We start from the raw sequence: 19161 nt of genomic DNA, 5'->3' as shown, positions 1-19161 counted from the left end.
ACTGCATGCTTGGCATTAAGGAAAACGCGTCCTGGCCTGCTTCTAAGTTCAGTGGCCTGACAAAAAAAAAAAAAAAAAAAAAAAAAATTTTTTTTTTTATGGAAATCATCTCGCGGCCCTCCCGTGGCTGCTCGCGGCCCACCTTTGGGTCGCGACCCCGACTTTGGGAACCACTGGTTTATATGTGTTCTCTCACCGTGATAAATGTCCTGCAGTGAACCTCCACCACAGAACTCCATGCAGATCCACAGCTTGGTGTTCCTATAGAGGGGGAACACAGAACGTTATCCGTCTGTTCCACATGTCTGTTTGCAGTGTTGTAGTACTGGAGTCCTGGACTGATTTTCAGGAATCGTGAATCGACTTGGACTTGCATTCGGACTCGAAAGGTACAGACGAGGACTCTGACTTGTTAATTGATAAATACAGTTATTTCTTTTTAATCGGTTTTGTAATAAGCCCTAATAATTTGGCATAAGATATTGATGCCTAGTGCATTTGTTTGGCTATTGTGTCACAAAGTAAATAAACTCCCATTGTGTCTTTAGTTTAGTTTATTTATTTAGCACATTATTTAAAAACAGTGCTAGGAGGGAACGAAGTCCAAAGGGCTTGTACAAAGTTCCACTCCCGTCCCATCAATGTTTGATTGGTTGATTGAACATTTTATTAACAGATTGCAGAATGGGTACAATACAGTACAGCTCAATACACACAATTGTTAAGGGGATGCAGACCTGAGAAAGACCTTCGTCTTGTTTACATCAGGGTCCCCCATTTTCAATTCATCATAACATATATGACATACAAGGTGAATTATATGAATATGTACTGTTGGACTGTGGTAATTCCATGTACGAATAAATAAATGATGACAAATGATGACAAATACAGTATTGTTTGTGATACAAAAAGAGAGTATATACATTTGATGAAGAAACTGTACATTGGAGGAGGTTGGGTGGGTGGGGTGGGGGTTGGGTAGGCGGGGTGGGTAACTGTACATTGGATTATCGACGAAACCTTACTTGGTCCCAAGAAGAGGGTCTCGTGTATTATTGGGTTAGGACATTTACTGTACATTGGAGGGGGTTGGGTTAGGACATTTACAGGGGCCAGTTTCGAATTGCAGTCTCCCGTAGGTGCTCTTTGAGAGTGGTTTTGAAAGTGGGTAGTGATTTACATTCCTTTACAGCTGTGGGTAGGGCGTTCCACATTGATGTGGCATAATTGCAAAACGTGTTTAGTCCCTTGTTTGAGCCGAATCCGGGTTTAACATGATTTGTGGAGCTCCCTCTGGTGTTGTGGTCGTGGTATTCACTGACCTTTGGGAAGTATTTTGACATGTACATGGGTACCTTAGTCGTGTAGTGTATCTTGTAGACCAGGCCCATTGCAAGTTGCTGTACTCTGTCGTCTACTCTAAGCCATCCTAGGTTGTCAAAGTGGACAGGGGTGAGGTGGGTTCTAGGAGTAAGGTCAAGCAGTAGTCTGACCAGTTTGTTTTGTGATGTTTGTAATTTTGTTTTTAGCGCCTTTGAGGTGCTTTGGTACCATGAGGTGCAAGCATAGTCGTAGTACCCTTGAATGAGTGCTCCTGTAGAGTCTTCAGGTTATTCTTGTTTACCAGAGAGGAGATCCATAATCAAATATGAACGAAATACATGTACTGTAAACATGGTCAAGAAAAGAAACACAAAACAAGAACAGACATAAGGCAAACACTAAAACGAAAAATGGAAGATAGACACGGATAGATGTTCAAAACACATCAACAAGAGCCAATAACAAGAAAAAAAGGAAAAAAGTACAAGAAGGCAAAGGAGAGGAGAATAACATATGAAAAAAAAAAATATATAGTTTTGTTTGTATGGGGTGTGAAAACATTCAAGCTCAATATGTCAAAACTACTCTCAAAGTAGCTGGAACCTTATCATTCCAAGCTCACGACGTCACAGCATCACCTGATGTGGTATTTGTAGCAGTTCAGTACAGTGCGAGGGTGAAACGCAGAGAGAATAAAAAGTGGAAAACATTTTTATGAAAGATACAAACTGAGACAGAGAATATATATTGTTGCTGCTGAACAAAATCCTATCAGGGGTCAACTTTTCAGGAATTCATAGGAAACAACTGTGAACTGTGAATTACTTTTGAAGTAATACGTTGTGTTTTCATTGGGTGTCACAGTCATGAAACTTGCTCACAAAATAGAGAAGCATGTCAACTTTCAATTCAAGTAAAAACATGAAAAGAAAAAGATCCCCTCGTCAGCAGTGATTATATATTTATATAAACCGTTTTTGACAGGGAGTAGGAGGGGAATGCGGCATTCTTGATGTGAGGGGTCTGAGATATAAAAGCGGGAATTCCACATATCCAAGTCCACCAACAAGCCAACGAATTCCACAGATCTGGAGTCAGACGAGCTGGGGAGAATACCGCACCTGTGATAGCTGCCAAACAGATCTGGAGTCAGACAAGCTGGGGAGAATACCGCACCTGTGATAGCTGCCAAAATAGGCCACAATGTTTTTGTGCTTGCACTCCTTCATCATGGTAATCTCCTGCTGAATGGACGTGATGTCATCACCTGAGCGGAGAGGAAAGAGACCAATCAGAGACGCATGTTTTCAATTGTCTCGACAAAAACACTCTTATGTCAGTCACACTGAGGTCAGAGGTCAACAGTAGCCGGGGGGGAGGCCTCGCGGTCCAAACAGCCCACCATGCTGCTGCCAGTGTGATGATTAAAGCAAGTCGAGTCTAGTTCAAAAGGTTGCACTGTTAACATACCAGGGTCCAGCTTGACAATCTTGATGGCTGTCATTTCAGAGGTCCTGATTTTACGAGCCTGGAAGAGACGGAAGAATGGTGTGAACTTTTGAGTCAGTGGTTTAAATGTGGCTAGGGTAGTGCTAGGGTAGGTCTAGGGTGGGGCTAGGGTAGGGCTAGAGTAGGGCTAAGGTAAGTCTAGGGTAGGGCTACGGTAGGGCTAAGGTAGGTCTAGGGTAGGTCTAGGGTAGGTCTAAGGTAGGTCTAGGGTAGGGCTACCGTAGGGCTAAGGTAGGGCTATGGTAGGGCTAAGGTAGGTCTAGGGTAGGGCTAGGATAGGGCTAGGGTAGGTCTAGGGTAGGGCTATGGTAGGGCTATGGTAGGGCTAAGGTAGGTCTAGGGTAGGGCTACTGTAGGGCTAAGCTAAGATAGGGCTAAGGTAGGGCCTGCAGGATGTCAACATCCGTTTGTGAACTTCGATTGTCATCGGTAACCGTGCTTGTTGCACCGTGACCACTCCATCAGTCCCTGTTACAGAGAACTAAACACAGAAGAATCAATATTTCCAACAGGCTTACTATACAGCTGTATAGGGTTACTATAATAACCTTTTCCCCCCAAAACGCAGCTCTAGAACACAAACCATACAGGTCACGTTATGTCAAATATAAATAAAATTTTGTATCCACTTTTTCTTCTTATTTTTCTATTTTTTCTCCCATCCCAATTTTGCCTCGCCAATTCTCCCTTCAATTCTACCCTCCCCTGTCTCGAACGTTGCTAGACCATGCCTCCCACTGGTCGGCTGCAGTGAGGACCAAGCCTTGCATCACGTGTCCCCTCCGGTACACGAGGAGGCAGCCGTCGCATCTTTTCACCTGTACAGCGCGATCTCTCAGTGGCGAGGAGTAACGCGTGGGAGGCTCACGCTGCCCCAGATGCTTCCCGATTCTGCTGTACAGGCGCACCAACCGACCTGTAGGAGTCGCCGTCCACAACGTCCAATCCCCACCCACCAGCTTTCCCACCCCTAACACTGCCAATTGTGTTAGTATGAACGACCAGCCAAGCTGGTAGCAACGCCGAGAGATGGGCTCGAACCCAGCATCTCCTGCGTTAGTGGCGAGCGCCCTGCCCACTGCGCCACTTAGCCGCCCGTTAAATATATTTATGAAGCCGATTTTAAAACAACCCACATTAGGACAGGAAAACCTGGGCATCTATCCAGCGTCTAATGGTGCTGCTATCGCAGTGTGAAAAACATCTAATATTAGCTTTTCCTGTTGTCACAACCTTGGCTTTCACCTTTTCCCGCCCGATGCCGCAACAGGTGGTAATAGCACTGTGATTGAGAGTTCCTGTCTACCTAGGAGGTCAGATAGGTCGTAGGTAACAAGGTCAAATACATCCATGGCTCAATGACTCAATGGTGCCCGAGTTTTTTTTCCCCTTGTGTGTTTTTCCGTTAGAACTTTAAGACCACTCGATTGGAAAAAAAAACATAAAAAGTAATTCGATATTTCTCCTTGTCATATCCCTCTGAGACACAGACTGTATGTGTGGGCATTTCATCAAATGGATCAAAGAACAAGGTCGACCATTTGCGGTGCCTCTGGCGCTCAAGGTCACTTTGACAGGAAGGAAAACGCTCCTTGCTGCTGTGGGGGGATAGAGGTTACATGATGGACGGTCTCCCCAAACGCCTGCCGTCCCCACGATATTTGAAAGATCTGGGTCGCTGTCGGCAAAGACACAGAAACTATCCTTGTCAGGTTGAATGGTCACAGGAAAAACCTGTGACCCTAGTGGTGTTAACAAGATCGGGGGAGGGGCGGCTTTGAACGTTGTTTCACATCGTCCATCCTGTGTTTCTTACTTCCCGGATTGGTCCTACAAAACATCAATCATTCCCCCCCTTTCCCTCCAACGGACCGTGCGATGATGAAGTGACGTTACTTAGGAATGCCGCTTCACTCTTCGCATTCCACAACAGCCGTAGCAGCGACCAATGGGATAGGAGGTCACTGTAGACAAAACCTGCGTCTTGGCTACATCAACTTCCTGTTTTCTTTCCTGCTATACCACAGGACTTCCTGTGACTAAAGTTACAGTAACGACTCAGTAAGAGAGTTTTTCAGTAAAAAGATTTTGACAGCAAAGCCTGAAATAACACTGGTTGGGGTTATGTACAATGAGAGAGCCAAAAGGGAAACATAGTCACACTTTGATCAGGTGCCCAAACGCGCGCGCGCTCTCTCTCTCTCTCTCTCTCTCTCTCTCTCTCTCTCTCTCTCTCTCTGAGTTTTGATCGTATCTTGAGTTAGACTATAATTTCTACACAATGAAAAATACCCTCTTTCCGCATGATGCTTATAGATAATGTATATGTAGGCGAGAAGCCAACTCTAATATTCAGCTACAGCTACAGCTCCCAGCACATGGCAGAATAGAAAGGCGTTGCTATGACGTAACGCGCATTATAGCAAACGACCGATGGACCACGGAATGACAGATAACTGGCCAGGCCTGTGTTGCTCTTGGTCGGTTTTCAAGAGAATAGTTATACAGTTCCTGGTGTTCTCTTTCCCCCGTCACCTTAAAAGGCCACCTTTGAGCGACGTTGCAGAAAATCCCAGGCCTCTATTCACAGTATCCGATTATGTCGCCACCACAGACATCTTGGTAGGCAAACGACCGGGGATGGTGATCAAATAACAGGTTATCGTTGGTAAATAGCGAGCCAGTAGCGTGGTTGGGGTGGAGCTGGACTCCCTAGCAAGGGTGGCGGAGAGGAGGAGCCTTGCTAAGCTCCAGGCCATCAGGGAAAACCCCTCCCACCCACTATACACAGACTTGGCTGACAGGAGTATGTTCAGTGCCAGGCTCACACTACCTAAAAGCAGCACTGAACGGCACAGGAAGTCCTTCATTCCAACAGCCATCAGACTATACAATGCATCACTGTGCCTCATTTCTATTCTATTCTAAATGATTAACCGTAGCCAATGAGCTGTATTTGGTAGGAAATACATGATACGTTCAGATAGGGCCAGGAAATATAGACCTGTTCGCTGTATACAAACATACCGTGTTCGAGCCAATCAGCGATACCAACTGAGTCACGTGACTAAGTTGCCCCCTACCTGCGCGAGATGCTGCGCTAAAAAAGTATGATAGGGCTCTATGGAGAAACCATGACACTCCCCTGACTAAAAGTTGTTTCAAACGAAAACGGCTGGATGTCATTTTGCCAAATCAGCATGGCTGTGAGTGTACTGTGAGTCTTTCACCTTTTACACATCTAGCTTTGGCATGGATTGATTCATTGTTTAGATCGCTAGCATGGCTAACAAATGCAAATATATTGTAGTGTGCCCTGTTGTTCTGACCAGGTTTACGTTCCTTTTTGCCCCCTTGATGTCTAACATGGACAGCGAACAGGTCTATATTGTCTATCAACTATCTGTGGTGTCGTATTGTGCATTTTTTCTTTTTGTATCGAGAATGATACACAATTATGCTAAATATGTCTAAATGAATATCAAGAAGCAGATGTCGCTAAACGATTTCTGAAATATCAACTAACTGGGAATGTCACACATATAAAGCAGTCCATCACACCGTACATGCGGTTTTCCATATGTAAGCAGATATTGTGATATATATTGATGACAGAATCTGATCATCGTGATATATAATATATATATTTGTTTTACCATATCACGGAGCCAGGTGACATGTCAGGTGGCAGGTGAAGTAGAGAGAAGGCTGAAGAGCGAGAAAAGACGCTACAGCTTCTTCCTGCCTGGTCTACAGGTGTCTGTGGGTTTCCTCTCTCAATCAACACCATCAGCGAAATCTCAGTCTGATTGCTACATAAAGCGATGCCATTGACAATATTCACACGGCGGTCATTTTGCATTTTGTGTCTTGGATGGGGATGTGGTGGGGATTGATGTGTGGGGTGTTTGGGGGACTGGCTGTGTACCGGGGGGGGGGGGGGTTCACATGCCTTCAAGCAACACTGTACTTATTGTACTTATTTTATGCCTATTCTTATGTACTTTCTACATTGCACTACTTTGATTGTCTTACATACCTATTCTTATGTACTTTCTACATTGCACTACTTTGATTGTCTTTGTATACCTATTCTTATGTCTGCACTTTATGCATTGCTTTTATTCTGTCAACTGTATGCACATTTTATGCCTATGTTCATTTTATGCTATTTGCTGTGAAGCACTTTGAGCTGCAATCCATGTATGAAAGCCAAAGGTGCTATATAAATAAAGTTATTATTACTATTATTATCATCAATATAAAAATATGAGATAAATAAGCAGTGTAAACAAAGGTGCAGATGAATTGGATCTAAACATATTCTATGAGTAGGAGTTATGGCCTCGTTTCACAGCACACTACGACCGACGGGGATAAAGACACAGGTCACAATGTTTAAAGGTTAAAGGTTATTTCTGGTGGTGGTGACAGAATGAGTGAAATAGACTCTCATCAGTGGAAAACACTGTATCTCCAACAAAATAGCATCATAAGACTTTTCACTGTTTAAACCAATTTGGATTCCTAACTTTAAAAGGGGCACTTCACTGAAAAACAATGGTGTTTTACTATGCACATAATATCACACATATTCCGAAACACTATACTGCACCTTGTATATATACTGTTTACTTTCACTCTTACTCATATAATAGTATATATTCAGATTCAAATTCTTTATTGCCTATATTTATTGTAACATATAATATAAATGATAGGGCATACAGACCCTCATCTGCACCTTTGTTTAGACTTTATTTTTCTCATATTCTTATATTCAGAGTTAACTATATTGTTTACACCGTTTCTTTTTCATACGTTTGTATTCAGATCCAATTGTTTCGCCTATATGTATGTCTTTCTACTATTACCCTGCCCATACCTGTACCTCCCTCTCCCTCATGCTGCTATGATGCCCAAATGTCCCCAAGGGGATCAATAAATCAATATCTTATCTTATCTTAAACAATAAACACACATTCATTTAATTTGACAGTTAATGAGAGTTTACGAGTTTACCACTCAACGTAGGAAACAGGATGGGGGCTTGGCAATCCCCGATTTTAAGTTATATTTCTGGTCCTTCTCGCTGAGGCCCCTGATAAACTGGCTTGACCCTGAAATTGCTGTGTCTTGGCGCTCCTTAGAAGCAGCAGCGGTCTCACCACAGACTACAGGATGTACTATACTCCACTATCCCTAGATATCAAAATGCCAATTACGATATGGACCGATCATATCCCACGTGATTCAAACGTGGTGTAATGTTGAGAGGTCCTGTGCGGTTAAATGCCCGTGGCACCTCGACTCTCCAATTTTTCATAACCAGCAACTACTTGTTGGGCGCAAACCTGTTAATATTCCTCAATGGGAGAGGAGGGGAGTTCATACTCTGGAAGATATATATGATAAAAATGGTCTTTGAGCGTTTCAGGACCTAAGAGTTTTATGATATACCTGGCGAATCATTCTTCCTTTACCTACAACTAAGGTCGGCGCTCAGGGCCCACAGTGTTCCCTGGGCTCAGGCGTTGCACCCACACCCTTTTGTCTGGCTTATCGGTGACAGGACAACCACAAGAGGGTTTGTCTCCGATTCCCAGTGCACTTTATGCTCTCTATATGCATTATGTTCTGGGATTGCCCACCAGTAGCCCATTTTTGGAAATCTATAGCAACTAAACTCTCAAACATCTGTAATATATCAATTCCACTCACGGCAGCAACATTACTTCTAAACTATATATCTTCACTACCAACATCCATACATCAGAAACAAATTATTCTGGCAGGCGTTACAGCAGCCAAAAAGCTGATTGCAATGAGATGGAAAGAACCAGAGTGACCCACAGTAATTAACTGGTCCCTGACATTGCTGGATGTTATTTATTTGGAGATCTCGACCGCTCGTGTGGTTGGAGTGGGACAGGCAGCATTGAGCTGTGGGTCGCGGCGGCCGAGAAGGTTAAGACCACCATATAGCAGCTGAGCGGGATCGGGGTGTTGGACCCTGATGGAAACAAGACAAACGTCTTTCTCAGGTCTGCATCCCCTTAACAATTGTGTGTATTGAGCCGTACTGTATTGTACCCATTCTGCAATCTGTTAAATAAAGTTTTCATTCATTCATTCATTCATTCATTCCTGGGGGGTCTGGGGTGGGGGACGGGGCGGGAGTAGGGCAGGAAATGTCTTTTGTGGTGTCTGTGGTAATATAATTTGTTTTTATTTTTAGGTTCTGTATTTATTATTTTTGTGATTCTACTGTCATTGTTATTGTTAGTTATTATTGTCCTGTGAAGTCATGTCTATTATTATTATTATTATTATTATTATTATTATTATTATTATTATTATTATTATTATTATTATTATTATTATTATTATTATTATTATTATTGTATTGTGTGGTGTCTTGTGTTGTTTTATATTTCATGTAAAAGAAAAAGGAAAAATAAAAAGATTTGATTAAAAAAAGAGTTTACGAGTTTGAATGTCTTCTTGCCAAGTTGGGAAGACAGCGAATCCTCGTGTTAATTACAGCACAGTGAAACGATGCAGTTGAAAAATAGCCATCCCTACTCTACGTCATTTCATTCATATTCAAGATGTAGAAGCCAAAACCGACATTATTAGAGGTTGTATTGCCATATGTTATATTTTATGTATTTGTTTGGATTTATGTATGTTGATTTCTGCCTGTATACATTGTGCCTGCCAAATTGTGTTCGTCATCAGTTCCCGTTGCTCACCAGTAGGTGATTTACCTAGCTACTTAACACATTCGTGGCCAACCACGTATACATACGTGTTTCGGATCCAACGCTTGAGGGCCAACCACGTATATATACATGGTAAGGTTGTTTTGGCTTTTATTCCATTGTAATATCCTACTCAATGTCACCGAGCGGCACTGCAGATTTACCCTACTCTTGGGATTGTATTACCGGCCAGATCCTCGTAAGGGTGCTGTCTCGATAATGCAGTGTTCCCTGTTACAGACCGGTGTTTTTTTTTTCTTTCATCATGGGTGGACTTTTTTGTTAGCCTGAAGCTATGCCTGTAGCATGTAGCCTGGAATACTTTTTGGGACGCTGAATTCAGTATGCAGTAAAGCAGGGCTATTCAACTGGCGGCCCGCGGGCCACATCCGGCCCGCGGGATGATTCTGACCGGCCCGCCAAAGATTACATGATAATAAAAATAAAAAAAAAATCTTTTAATATTTTTTTTTTTTTATTTTATTATTTTTTTTTCTTTCATGTCAACGTTAACACGCACAATTGAGCCAAAAGTCACTCAATTAATGACAGATTTCATTAGGGCTGACCTTCGAAGCTTTTTTTGGCAATCGAAGCTTCGGGGCCGAGCTTCGATTTTAATTCGAAGCTTCGAAAAAAAATTAAAAAAAAATATATTTTTTTTTGTTTTTACTATTTTTTTTTACTATTTTTTTTTAATATTTTTTTTTTTTTTTTTTTTATCTTATGTTGTGGGACTTGTACAGCACTTTCGTAAACTTTGTTGTTTTTAAATGTGCTCTATAAATAAAGTGGGTTGGATTAATTAATTAAGTAGCCCCTTTCGTGACTGTGACGCATCCAACAAGGTTTCACTCGGCTGTGTGATTTAATTCAAGGTGGATCGCTGTTGTCGTTTGAACAACTTCCGATTTCATGGGAACTACCAATCCCCCAAATCAAGAATGTTTAAAGGGGAACTATTTTACTATTTCTTTCACTATTTGGGCACTTTTACACAATTCCTGTGAGTCTATGGAACACCTCTGTAATATATATATTTTTTTTATTCATTGTTTTGTATTTCTAATCAAGTCCTCAAAAACAGCATTTTTCTACCTCAAGATCTCGAGCTGTTTTGAGCCTGGGCTCCTAAACCACTGCGGAGCGTCGTCTTCGCCTGAACATTAACATGCAGCAGTGACTATATGACATCACATATAGGCACATTTTCAAACGACTCAGTTCAGTGAGGGTGAATATTGTGAGAGGAGAATTGGAAGAATGCGCCAATATGAGAATTTTGAGACATAGATCATATTAATATAAGTTCACATAGCTAGGAAACAATGCTAAACACTCCATTTATAAGATAGTTCCCCTTTAAGATGAATGAAGTAAGATTTTGATTATTTGAAATATGGCCTGTGTAGACTAAACTATGCACAGAATTATGTCAGTCTACAAGGTCCGGATTCTACATGGTCCGGCAATGTAGACCTTGTAGACTCCACTACAGACCAATTATCAGTGAATGTTCATGCATTTTTAAGAAGGGCAACTTCCACAAAAAAACAAAGAACTCACCAAAACATCTCAGTAGCACCTTATCTAAATGTTATATTTCATATATGGAGATTCATATTTATTTATGTATTGCATGCATTTCTACATTTTATTTCCTATTTTGTTTATTCATCCCAGTATCTTTCTTTCTTATGTGTGGAATTCTACAAGGCGCGCCCACACACACACACACACACACACACCTACACACACACACACACACACACACACTTACATTTAGTCATTTAGCTGATGCTTTTATCCAAAGCGACTTACAAGTTCTGTACGACAAGACAGCAAGAAGGGTACAACTCTATCAGCTGAGTAACAATGTTCATCAAGTGTTGCGTGTTACAGTGTAGGTTAGTTTATTAGGACAAGTGCATGACAGTAAGGTTAGTCACGGTTAGATTTTTTTTTATTTTATATCATTCCAGATAGTGGTTGAAGAAGTGAGTCTTTAGTCGACGGCGAAAGATTGGACGGGATTCGGCTGTCCTAACTGGGATGGGTAGTTCACACACACACACACACACACACACACACACACACACACACACACACACACACACACACACACACACACACACACACACACACACACACACACACACACACACACACACACACACACACACACACACACACACACACACACACACACACACACACACACACACACACACACACACACACACACACACACACACACACACACACACACACACACACACACACACACACACACACACACACACACACACACACACACACACACACACACACACACACACACACACACACACACACACACACACACACACACACACACACACATCGAAGTAAAAAAAAAAAAATTATTTTTTTATGAAAAAAAGATTTTTTTTTTATTTTTTTTTTTTAAACTTCGATTTTTTTTTTAATGTTCGAAGCTTGTGCCATCGAACGAAGCTTCGAAGCTTCGAAGTATTTAAGACAGCCCTAGATTTCATTGATAAATTGAGGGAAAACTTTGCAAGTCGATTTGATGAATTTGACATGTCCAGAGAATTGATGCATTTTGTGAGCAACCCATTTGCCAATGTAGAGCTATTTCCACAAAAGGACAAGAGTTCCTTGCATCACTTCACATTGATGAAGGTCTCCTGCAACTTGAAATAATTGACATGCAAGCATCATCTGCTCTGAAGCAGGCACTTGATGGAAACAAGACAAACGTCTTTCTCAGGTCTGCATCCCCTTAACAATTGTATGTATTGAGCCGTACTGTATTGTACCCATTCTGCAATCTGTTAAATAAAGTTTTCATTCATTCATTCATTCACTTGAGAATGAATCCACCACAACATTTTGGATAAAGTGTATTCATGTCAAGACATTCCCCAAAATAAAAACGCTGGCAATATCTGTGCTAACAATGTTTGGCTCAACATACACCTGTGAATCCAGTTTCTCTCACATGAATGCCATTAAAACAAGCAACGTGCCTCCTTGACAAATGAGCATTTGCATCACTGTTTGCGGGTAGCCCTCACTTCCTATTAACCCTCTTTCTCTGCAATTGCACAGTCAAAGAAGTGCAATCGCTCTCATTAGATGTGTCTGCCCCCCACCCCCCTGATGTTTGAGAGTTAAGAGTGGACAATAAGTGCTAATAAGATGCTGTGATTTGCTGTTGTTGCACAGACATGAAGCACTTTTCCATAAGCTCAGCTGCACTATAAATGTATTTTTTTGTTCAAGTGTTGATGTTAGAATGTTCAGATGCACATCATGCACTTGTTTGTTTTTTATTTTATTTTTATATTGAAATGTTGAAGAGGAGATGTTGCAGTTGTTGCACAGTCATAAATGAAGCACTTTCTGCAGGAGATGTTGCAGATGTGGCACATAAATGAAGCACTTTTTTTGAAAAGTATACTACTTTTGCAATGTAGTTAAATAAAAGTTGTGAAAATGTGGTTGCGTGTTGTGTCAAGTGTACATATATTCATAGCACGGGGAGGCACCGTGGCAGTCCGGCCCCTGGCCCCTTGGGTTTCTGACAATGTGGCCCCCTGAACAATTTAGTTGAATAGCCCTGCAGTAAAGGAATATAGCATCAGCCAATGGACATATCGATCTACGAGATGGCGATCGATAACTGGGAAATCCTTTTTGGGATCCAACCGGCCCACAGTAAGAGCTTTTTCACGTAAATTACAGCCCGATCGGGCCTTGCTTTGATAGCCAACCAGCCGATCAGCGAATGAGGCTAATGCCGTTATTGGTAATCAATAATCAGAAACGACGTCCCCCGCCCCCCCCCTTTCATGCATTCATGGTGAACCATGATACCAATAATATGCATTTTGAGTTTTAGCTCTAGCTTGTCTATAGCCGAAACGCTATTCGATTTAACGTTATTAACTTAGCACCCTGTATCTCGCCTTCCAGGAAATACCCCAGAACATTGCGGTATAACGTTCATATTCACAACGCTATAAAATGGAACATATTGATGAAATTTTATTTTATTTAAGGCATATTGAAGGGACGGTTTAGTGTCAATTGACAATGACAATGGACAGATAGCAATAATAAAAAGTATAGATTTAGCTCTACAAACAGCCTCACGCACAATGAAAGGTTGTTATGATAAGCTGGCCTTATAGAGTGAGATTAGACGGATCCCAGTGGCCACGAAAGTGTTAATGGGTAACGGGACTGATGACAGCAGGTGTGTTTGGTTACCGGCAGAGCCTAACAGTTTTTGACCGTCACGTCACGTCGACACGGCACTTGTGTGGTTTTGTTTGTAGTGTATAGTGTTTGTTTGTTCATTTGAAGGTACCTTTGGCTTTTACTTCATATCACATGCAAATGTGCATTCAGTAATTATGTGGTAAATAAACCCATTTGGGGTGTTATTGGAACGGACCTTGTGGACATTCAATCCTTTCACCAGACGAGTATCCAGCACGAGCCACTTATGTTTTAGCCGGTTTTTCAGCCTCCTCAGGGCTTTATAGATTTATTGTTTTGTTTAGTCAAGTTAGGCCCTTATACAATACATGTTCCAACTCATTAACTCTGAATGAAAGTGTGCTAAACTGTTTTAGAATTTATGGTTATGTGCAAAGAATAAAAAAAAAGACCTTTCCTGAATAGTATACTATACACTGAATAGAAAGAGACTTTATTTTTTATTATTATTTTTTTTCCCATCCCAATTTAGCCATGCCAATTCTCCCCTCCTCTGTCTTGAACGTTGCTCGCATGTGCCCCCCACTGGCCGGTTGTAGGGAGGATAGAAGCCTGTCACATGTCCCCTCCGATACATGTGCAGGCAGCCAGTAGCATCTTTTCACCTGCCAGCGCGGACTCTCATTTGGTGAGGAGTAACGTGTAGGAGGCTCACACTGCCCCCGCCATTTTCCTGTCTCTGCTGTGCAGGCGCCCCAACCGACCTGTAGGAGTCGCTGTTTACAACGTCCAGATTACCACCCATCGACTTCCCACCCACTAACTCTGCCAATTGAGTTAGTATGACGGCCAGCCCAAGCCGGAGGCAACGCAGACAGCCGGATTCGAACCCGGTGTCTCTTGCATTGGTGACGAGCGCAATGTCCGCTGCAACACCCAGCCGCCTGAATAGAAAGAGAATTATAGTTTGGGGACAAAAGTGAGATATAATTATTTTTTCTGATCCGACATGCTATGTGCCAAAAGATGTTGAGTCAAGTAAATGTACTTGATTTCTGTCTCTTGGTGTCTGGTTTTAGACAAGCTCTCTGATATTGAGATGCTGTAAGCCTGGAATCTGACCCGATACCTGGGTACCAGTAAAAACCAGTATTGGTATCAGGGACACAATAACATATTGTATTGGTGCATCGTCCCTGTAAATACTATATTATTAGTGTCATGAGTTGATGGAGATGTTATGGCCTTAGTCAACTAAGATTTCTATTGGTTAAATAGTAGTTTTTCATGCTGTTGTTTCCAGGAAAACTATACCTATGCAGATCTCTGTTACACTTTTCGGGAAGCAACGGTTGTGATTGGAGGATCGAGAAAAGGGGGACAGCCCAATATATAATTTTCTCAATTTGTGAAATATACCTGGCTACTGTTACAGTGAGTCACCACAGATAAATGTGAATGGGAGACAGGTTTGCTAAACTGTGTTCCTGCCTCTGGTGTGTGTGAGACTCCTCAGGGACATTCTGGTTACCAGTACGAACCTCGTTACTCCCTATTTCCATGCCATTTCACCCCCAGGTGGGGTGGGCAGTTGTTTATAAATCTACAGTAACAGTGCCCCCCCTACCCCCCCCCCCCCCCCCCAACACTCCACCAACCGCCTCGGCCAGTCCTTCGTGCCGGCGGCCATCAGGCTCCACAATCGTAGGCATGGACTGCTGTCAGCAGCTAGAGAACTAACAGCTATAGAATTCGAGAACTATTAGGAATGTCTGACCACTAAGTGTGTCTGACTCTTAACCACCAACACCTGCGTATGACGTGTATCATGCCAGTTAGGGTATAGAGACCCTCACCTGCACCTCCTTGTGCATACTGATCTCTCATATTTTTATATTGAGAGTTATATATCGTATAGCTCCGCTCCATATCAGTATTAGCACTGAATACATTTTCACATGCACCTTTACACACCTCATCTGTCTGGCCACACCCCCATCCGCTCCTCTACATAAGCAGGGGTGTGGCCATACTAACATACTTTGTTTTCACCACGGCAAGTGTCTGTATACACCACTTTGAGACTGCTGAAATATTGAAGAAAGGAATAGGAGCTGCGTTGACATTGTTTCTTGTTTTTTCTCTCCCTCACCAATTTAAGAGAAAAAAGCTAAGTTATAATGTCTTCTTCGGGGGTTTTGAGTACTCGCAACGTCACCCTTCACCAAAGGTTCTCCATTGCCACCTCCGCCGTGCGTCTGCGCTGACTCCGCAGTCATGGCAGTCAGACGCACCCGATCGGCGTCCGGTGGAGAGTTTGCCTCTCCGAGGAGCTGTTGAGCCAAGGCTGTCTCCTGTGAGATGGCCTTGTTCCAGCTCTGGTTCCCCCGCCGGGGGGGCGGTCGGCCGATAGGCTGACGGCTCCTCTGGTAGCGGAGGATCTGAGACGCAAGCTCTTCACCTCTGCTCGTTCCCGTCGTAAGAGGGTGGCCTGCAGGGGCGAACGGCCTGGCTTTGGTGAGCTGCTGGAGCCAGACGAGGGTGCTTCTGCTTCTCCTTGTCCGATGGAAACAGAGGATTTTATGGTGGGAGCGGAGGCGCTCTTGTTTGACGCCCCGGTGGGGACGCATCACTCTCCCCCTCAGGGTGTGGCAGGGGGTGGTATGTCTCCTTGGGGTCCCTCATCCTCCGGTGTTGGGTTAGAACCTCCGACTCGCCGACGGGATGCCCCGCTATCAACCGCATCGGATGGTGGCACCACAATGAGTGGCAGCCTCCCGTACGTGAGGGACGCGGGCTGCGTGGAGGAAGGTGCGCATGGGGAATTGCGTGCCTTGTTCCCGGAGCTCATGGCAGCAGTCGCAGCCGCTAATGGCGTGTCGTTGCCACTGCCTGCACCTGTCCCCGATGACTTGATAGGTCATCTCTGGCAACGTCGTCCTGTGAGGGAGACAGGCGTTGTCTGCCCATTCTTCCCCTCAATGGAGGCCTACGTGCGTCAGGGACAGGTAATCTCCCGCATCACCGGCCTTACCCCCGCCTACGTGCAAGTCACGCGGGTGGTGGGTTTGATCGAGGGACTGAAGGAAGGGGTGCCTCGGCTTGATAGCCCGATGGCGTCTCTCCTTTGTCCTGAGGTGGTGTGGGAGCCGTTGCGGAAGCCGGTTCCCCAAGGGAAATCGGCTAGGCAGTTGGCCAACTGGAGTGACCAGTCATTCATCGCCTCGACACAGAGCCTAGCTGCGACATCCAACATTGCGCAGCTGGCGCGCTTCATGTCAGGGATGATGGCGGGCGGTGCTGGACGCTCATCATCAGTTCTTGCACGCCCAGGCGGCTGGAGCCATCCTGCACCTGATACAGCTGCAGGCAATCGCCGCCGGGAAAGTACGCGCCCTGGCCACTCTAACCCAGTGCCACCTTTGGCTGGAGCAGGCGCGGGTGCCGGAGCGGAAAATACTTCCCTTGCTCACGGCCCCCCTCTCCGATGCTGGGCTCTTCGGGTCGGCAATGCAGCTGATGACGGCTGCTTGCAGGGACATGGAGGAGGAGCGTGCAGTGCTCCAGCCCCATTTTCCCCCACCCGATGTTGCCGGTGAGGTTCAACGGAGGCCACGTCGTCGGGGACCCGCGACCGTCGCCACCACCGCCGCCACTGCTGGACCTTTGGCCAAGAAGGCCAGGAGGAGAGAGGGTGCCTCGACCGCCACAGCCAGCCAACCCACGCCCGGAGGTGACGGTAGGGATCGTCGTGACCAGGCACCCCAGTACCGTCCCTCCGGGCCTGCTCCCCGTGGGGGCAAACACCGCGCTGTTCGCGGCAGGCGCCGCTAAGTGACTCCCCCCCCCCTGATTACCCCTGTTCCCTTCCCTGCCCCAAATATGATTTTTGTTACAATAATAAAAGGTCCCTCCTAGGAGGGACTATTTTTTGTTACAAACTGTGTGTTTATTCACTGCATATGTTGGGGATACGATGTGTAAAACCCTCGCCTAAGTTGTGGGGTTGATAGGAGAGCAGGACTTTTTAGTCTTTAGCTGGTCGCTACATATATATGTGCTTAGCAAGGCCTGTAGCTAACACTCGTCGAAAGGCTTTTTCTTTCCTCTTTACCGTTGTCTGAGGGGGTTGTGTGTTCTGTTACATTTGAAACAGTGGCATTGAGCCACAACACTGGAGTGTTGGCCTGCAGAAGTACTCGTGTGTGTAGCTTGTACCACGGTCTTATAGACCCTCTCTCTCGATCTTCTGTGTTTTCTTGAAACATGAAACACGGGTGTCGTGTTCACACATAAACCTCGGCCTTGTTATAAACCCTGTTCGCAGACGTGTTATCCTCTGTGGCTAGCGTGCGCTGGGTTAGCTTATCCTGTTAGGATATACGCTGCTCCATTAGCATGCTGGCTACATAGGTATCATCGTGGCTTGTTTACTATCGTATACGGGGTATGGGATCATGAGGGGGTGACCGGATAAACCCCTCCTTCCCTCTTTTCTGATTGGTCGGGGGGTTGGGCCCTCTATCATTCAGCCCTACCGCGCTGATTGGTTGGCGCGGCACGGGGTAGTGAGGGGGGGGTAGGGAATTCCCTGACTCCTCGCCTGTAATGGTCGGTTGAGTCATGGGATTCCCCCCGCCATAGAATACGTCACTGGGCACGTTTCTATTGGTTACCGACTTCCGTGAGTTCTTTACAGGCCCCATGTGTGGTTCTCTGTTATTGTCAAGTTGGTGTTGCGGTGCATAGGAACTCAAGAGTTCTGCTACGCTTGGTATATATGTATCTTGAGCCTTTGGTCACGTGGCTCAATGTTACATAAGCTTTTCAATTTATTGCTCACGTGGGAAGTCTCTCTGGGGGTTCCCCGTCCCCTCCTGTATGGAGCAGGTTGACGGGGTATTGTTTAGGGAGTTCCCTGACTCCTCGCCTGTAATGGTCGGTTGAGTCATGGGATTCCCCCCGTCATAGGGTACGTGACGTCGCTCCCCGTCCCCTCTTTTATGGAGCATGGTTGACGGGGTGTTGTTTTCCCTCAGCCGCCTCGTATGGGACCCATGTCCGTATTTTTTTCTGTGAAAAAAGCGGCTTCTTGTCGTTCTCCCAGGCGGCTTGGAGGAACGATATGGGTTCTTGTTAGAATGTCCATTGATATGTTTTGGGTCTTGACGTGTACATAGTGCTGGCCCTGGGTGCTTCTGATAGGAACCACGCATGGGCTTGCGCGCCTTGGTTGCTCATCATTGAAACAGCGTTTTTATGGGGCAACTGGGATGGAGTTTGTCTCTTCCGAGCGCCAGTGTACTAGGCTTGTCTCGACAAATTCTCGTTC

The 19161-nt window shown here is 44.6% G+C and overlaps 1 protein-coding gene across 10 annotated transcripts in view; it reads right to left on the bottom strand.

Moving 5' to 3' along the window:
* The window catches only part of map4k2 (mitogen-activated protein kinase kinase kinase kinase 2), a 110210-nt gene that overhangs the window by 86788 nt on the left and 4261 nt on the right, over positions 1-19161 (bottom strand). For all 10 annotated transcript variants that reach the window (XM_084332077.1, XM_084332079.1, XM_084332081.1 and 7 more), the window contains exons 2-4: positions 2797-2854; positions 2503-2593; positions 197-261 (exon numbers count right to left, since the gene is read on the bottom strand). In XM_084332077.1, the coding sequence (XP_084188203.1) occupies positions 197-261; positions 2503-2593; positions 2797-2854 (214 nt within the window). The remainder of the gene's footprint in view (positions 1-196; positions 262-2502; positions 2594-2796; positions 2855-19161) is intronic.

The sequence above is a fragment of the Notolepis coatsorum genome (genome assembly GCF_963971535.1).
Source record: "Notolepis coatsorum genome assembly, chromosome: 1".
Taxonomy (NCBI): domain Eukaryota; kingdom Metazoa; phylum Chordata; class Actinopteri; order Aulopiformes; family Paralepididae; genus Notolepis; species Notolepis coatsorum.
The sequence above is the reverse complement of the archived record's forward strand: the minus strand, read 5'-3'. Positions and strand labels throughout refer to the sequence as shown.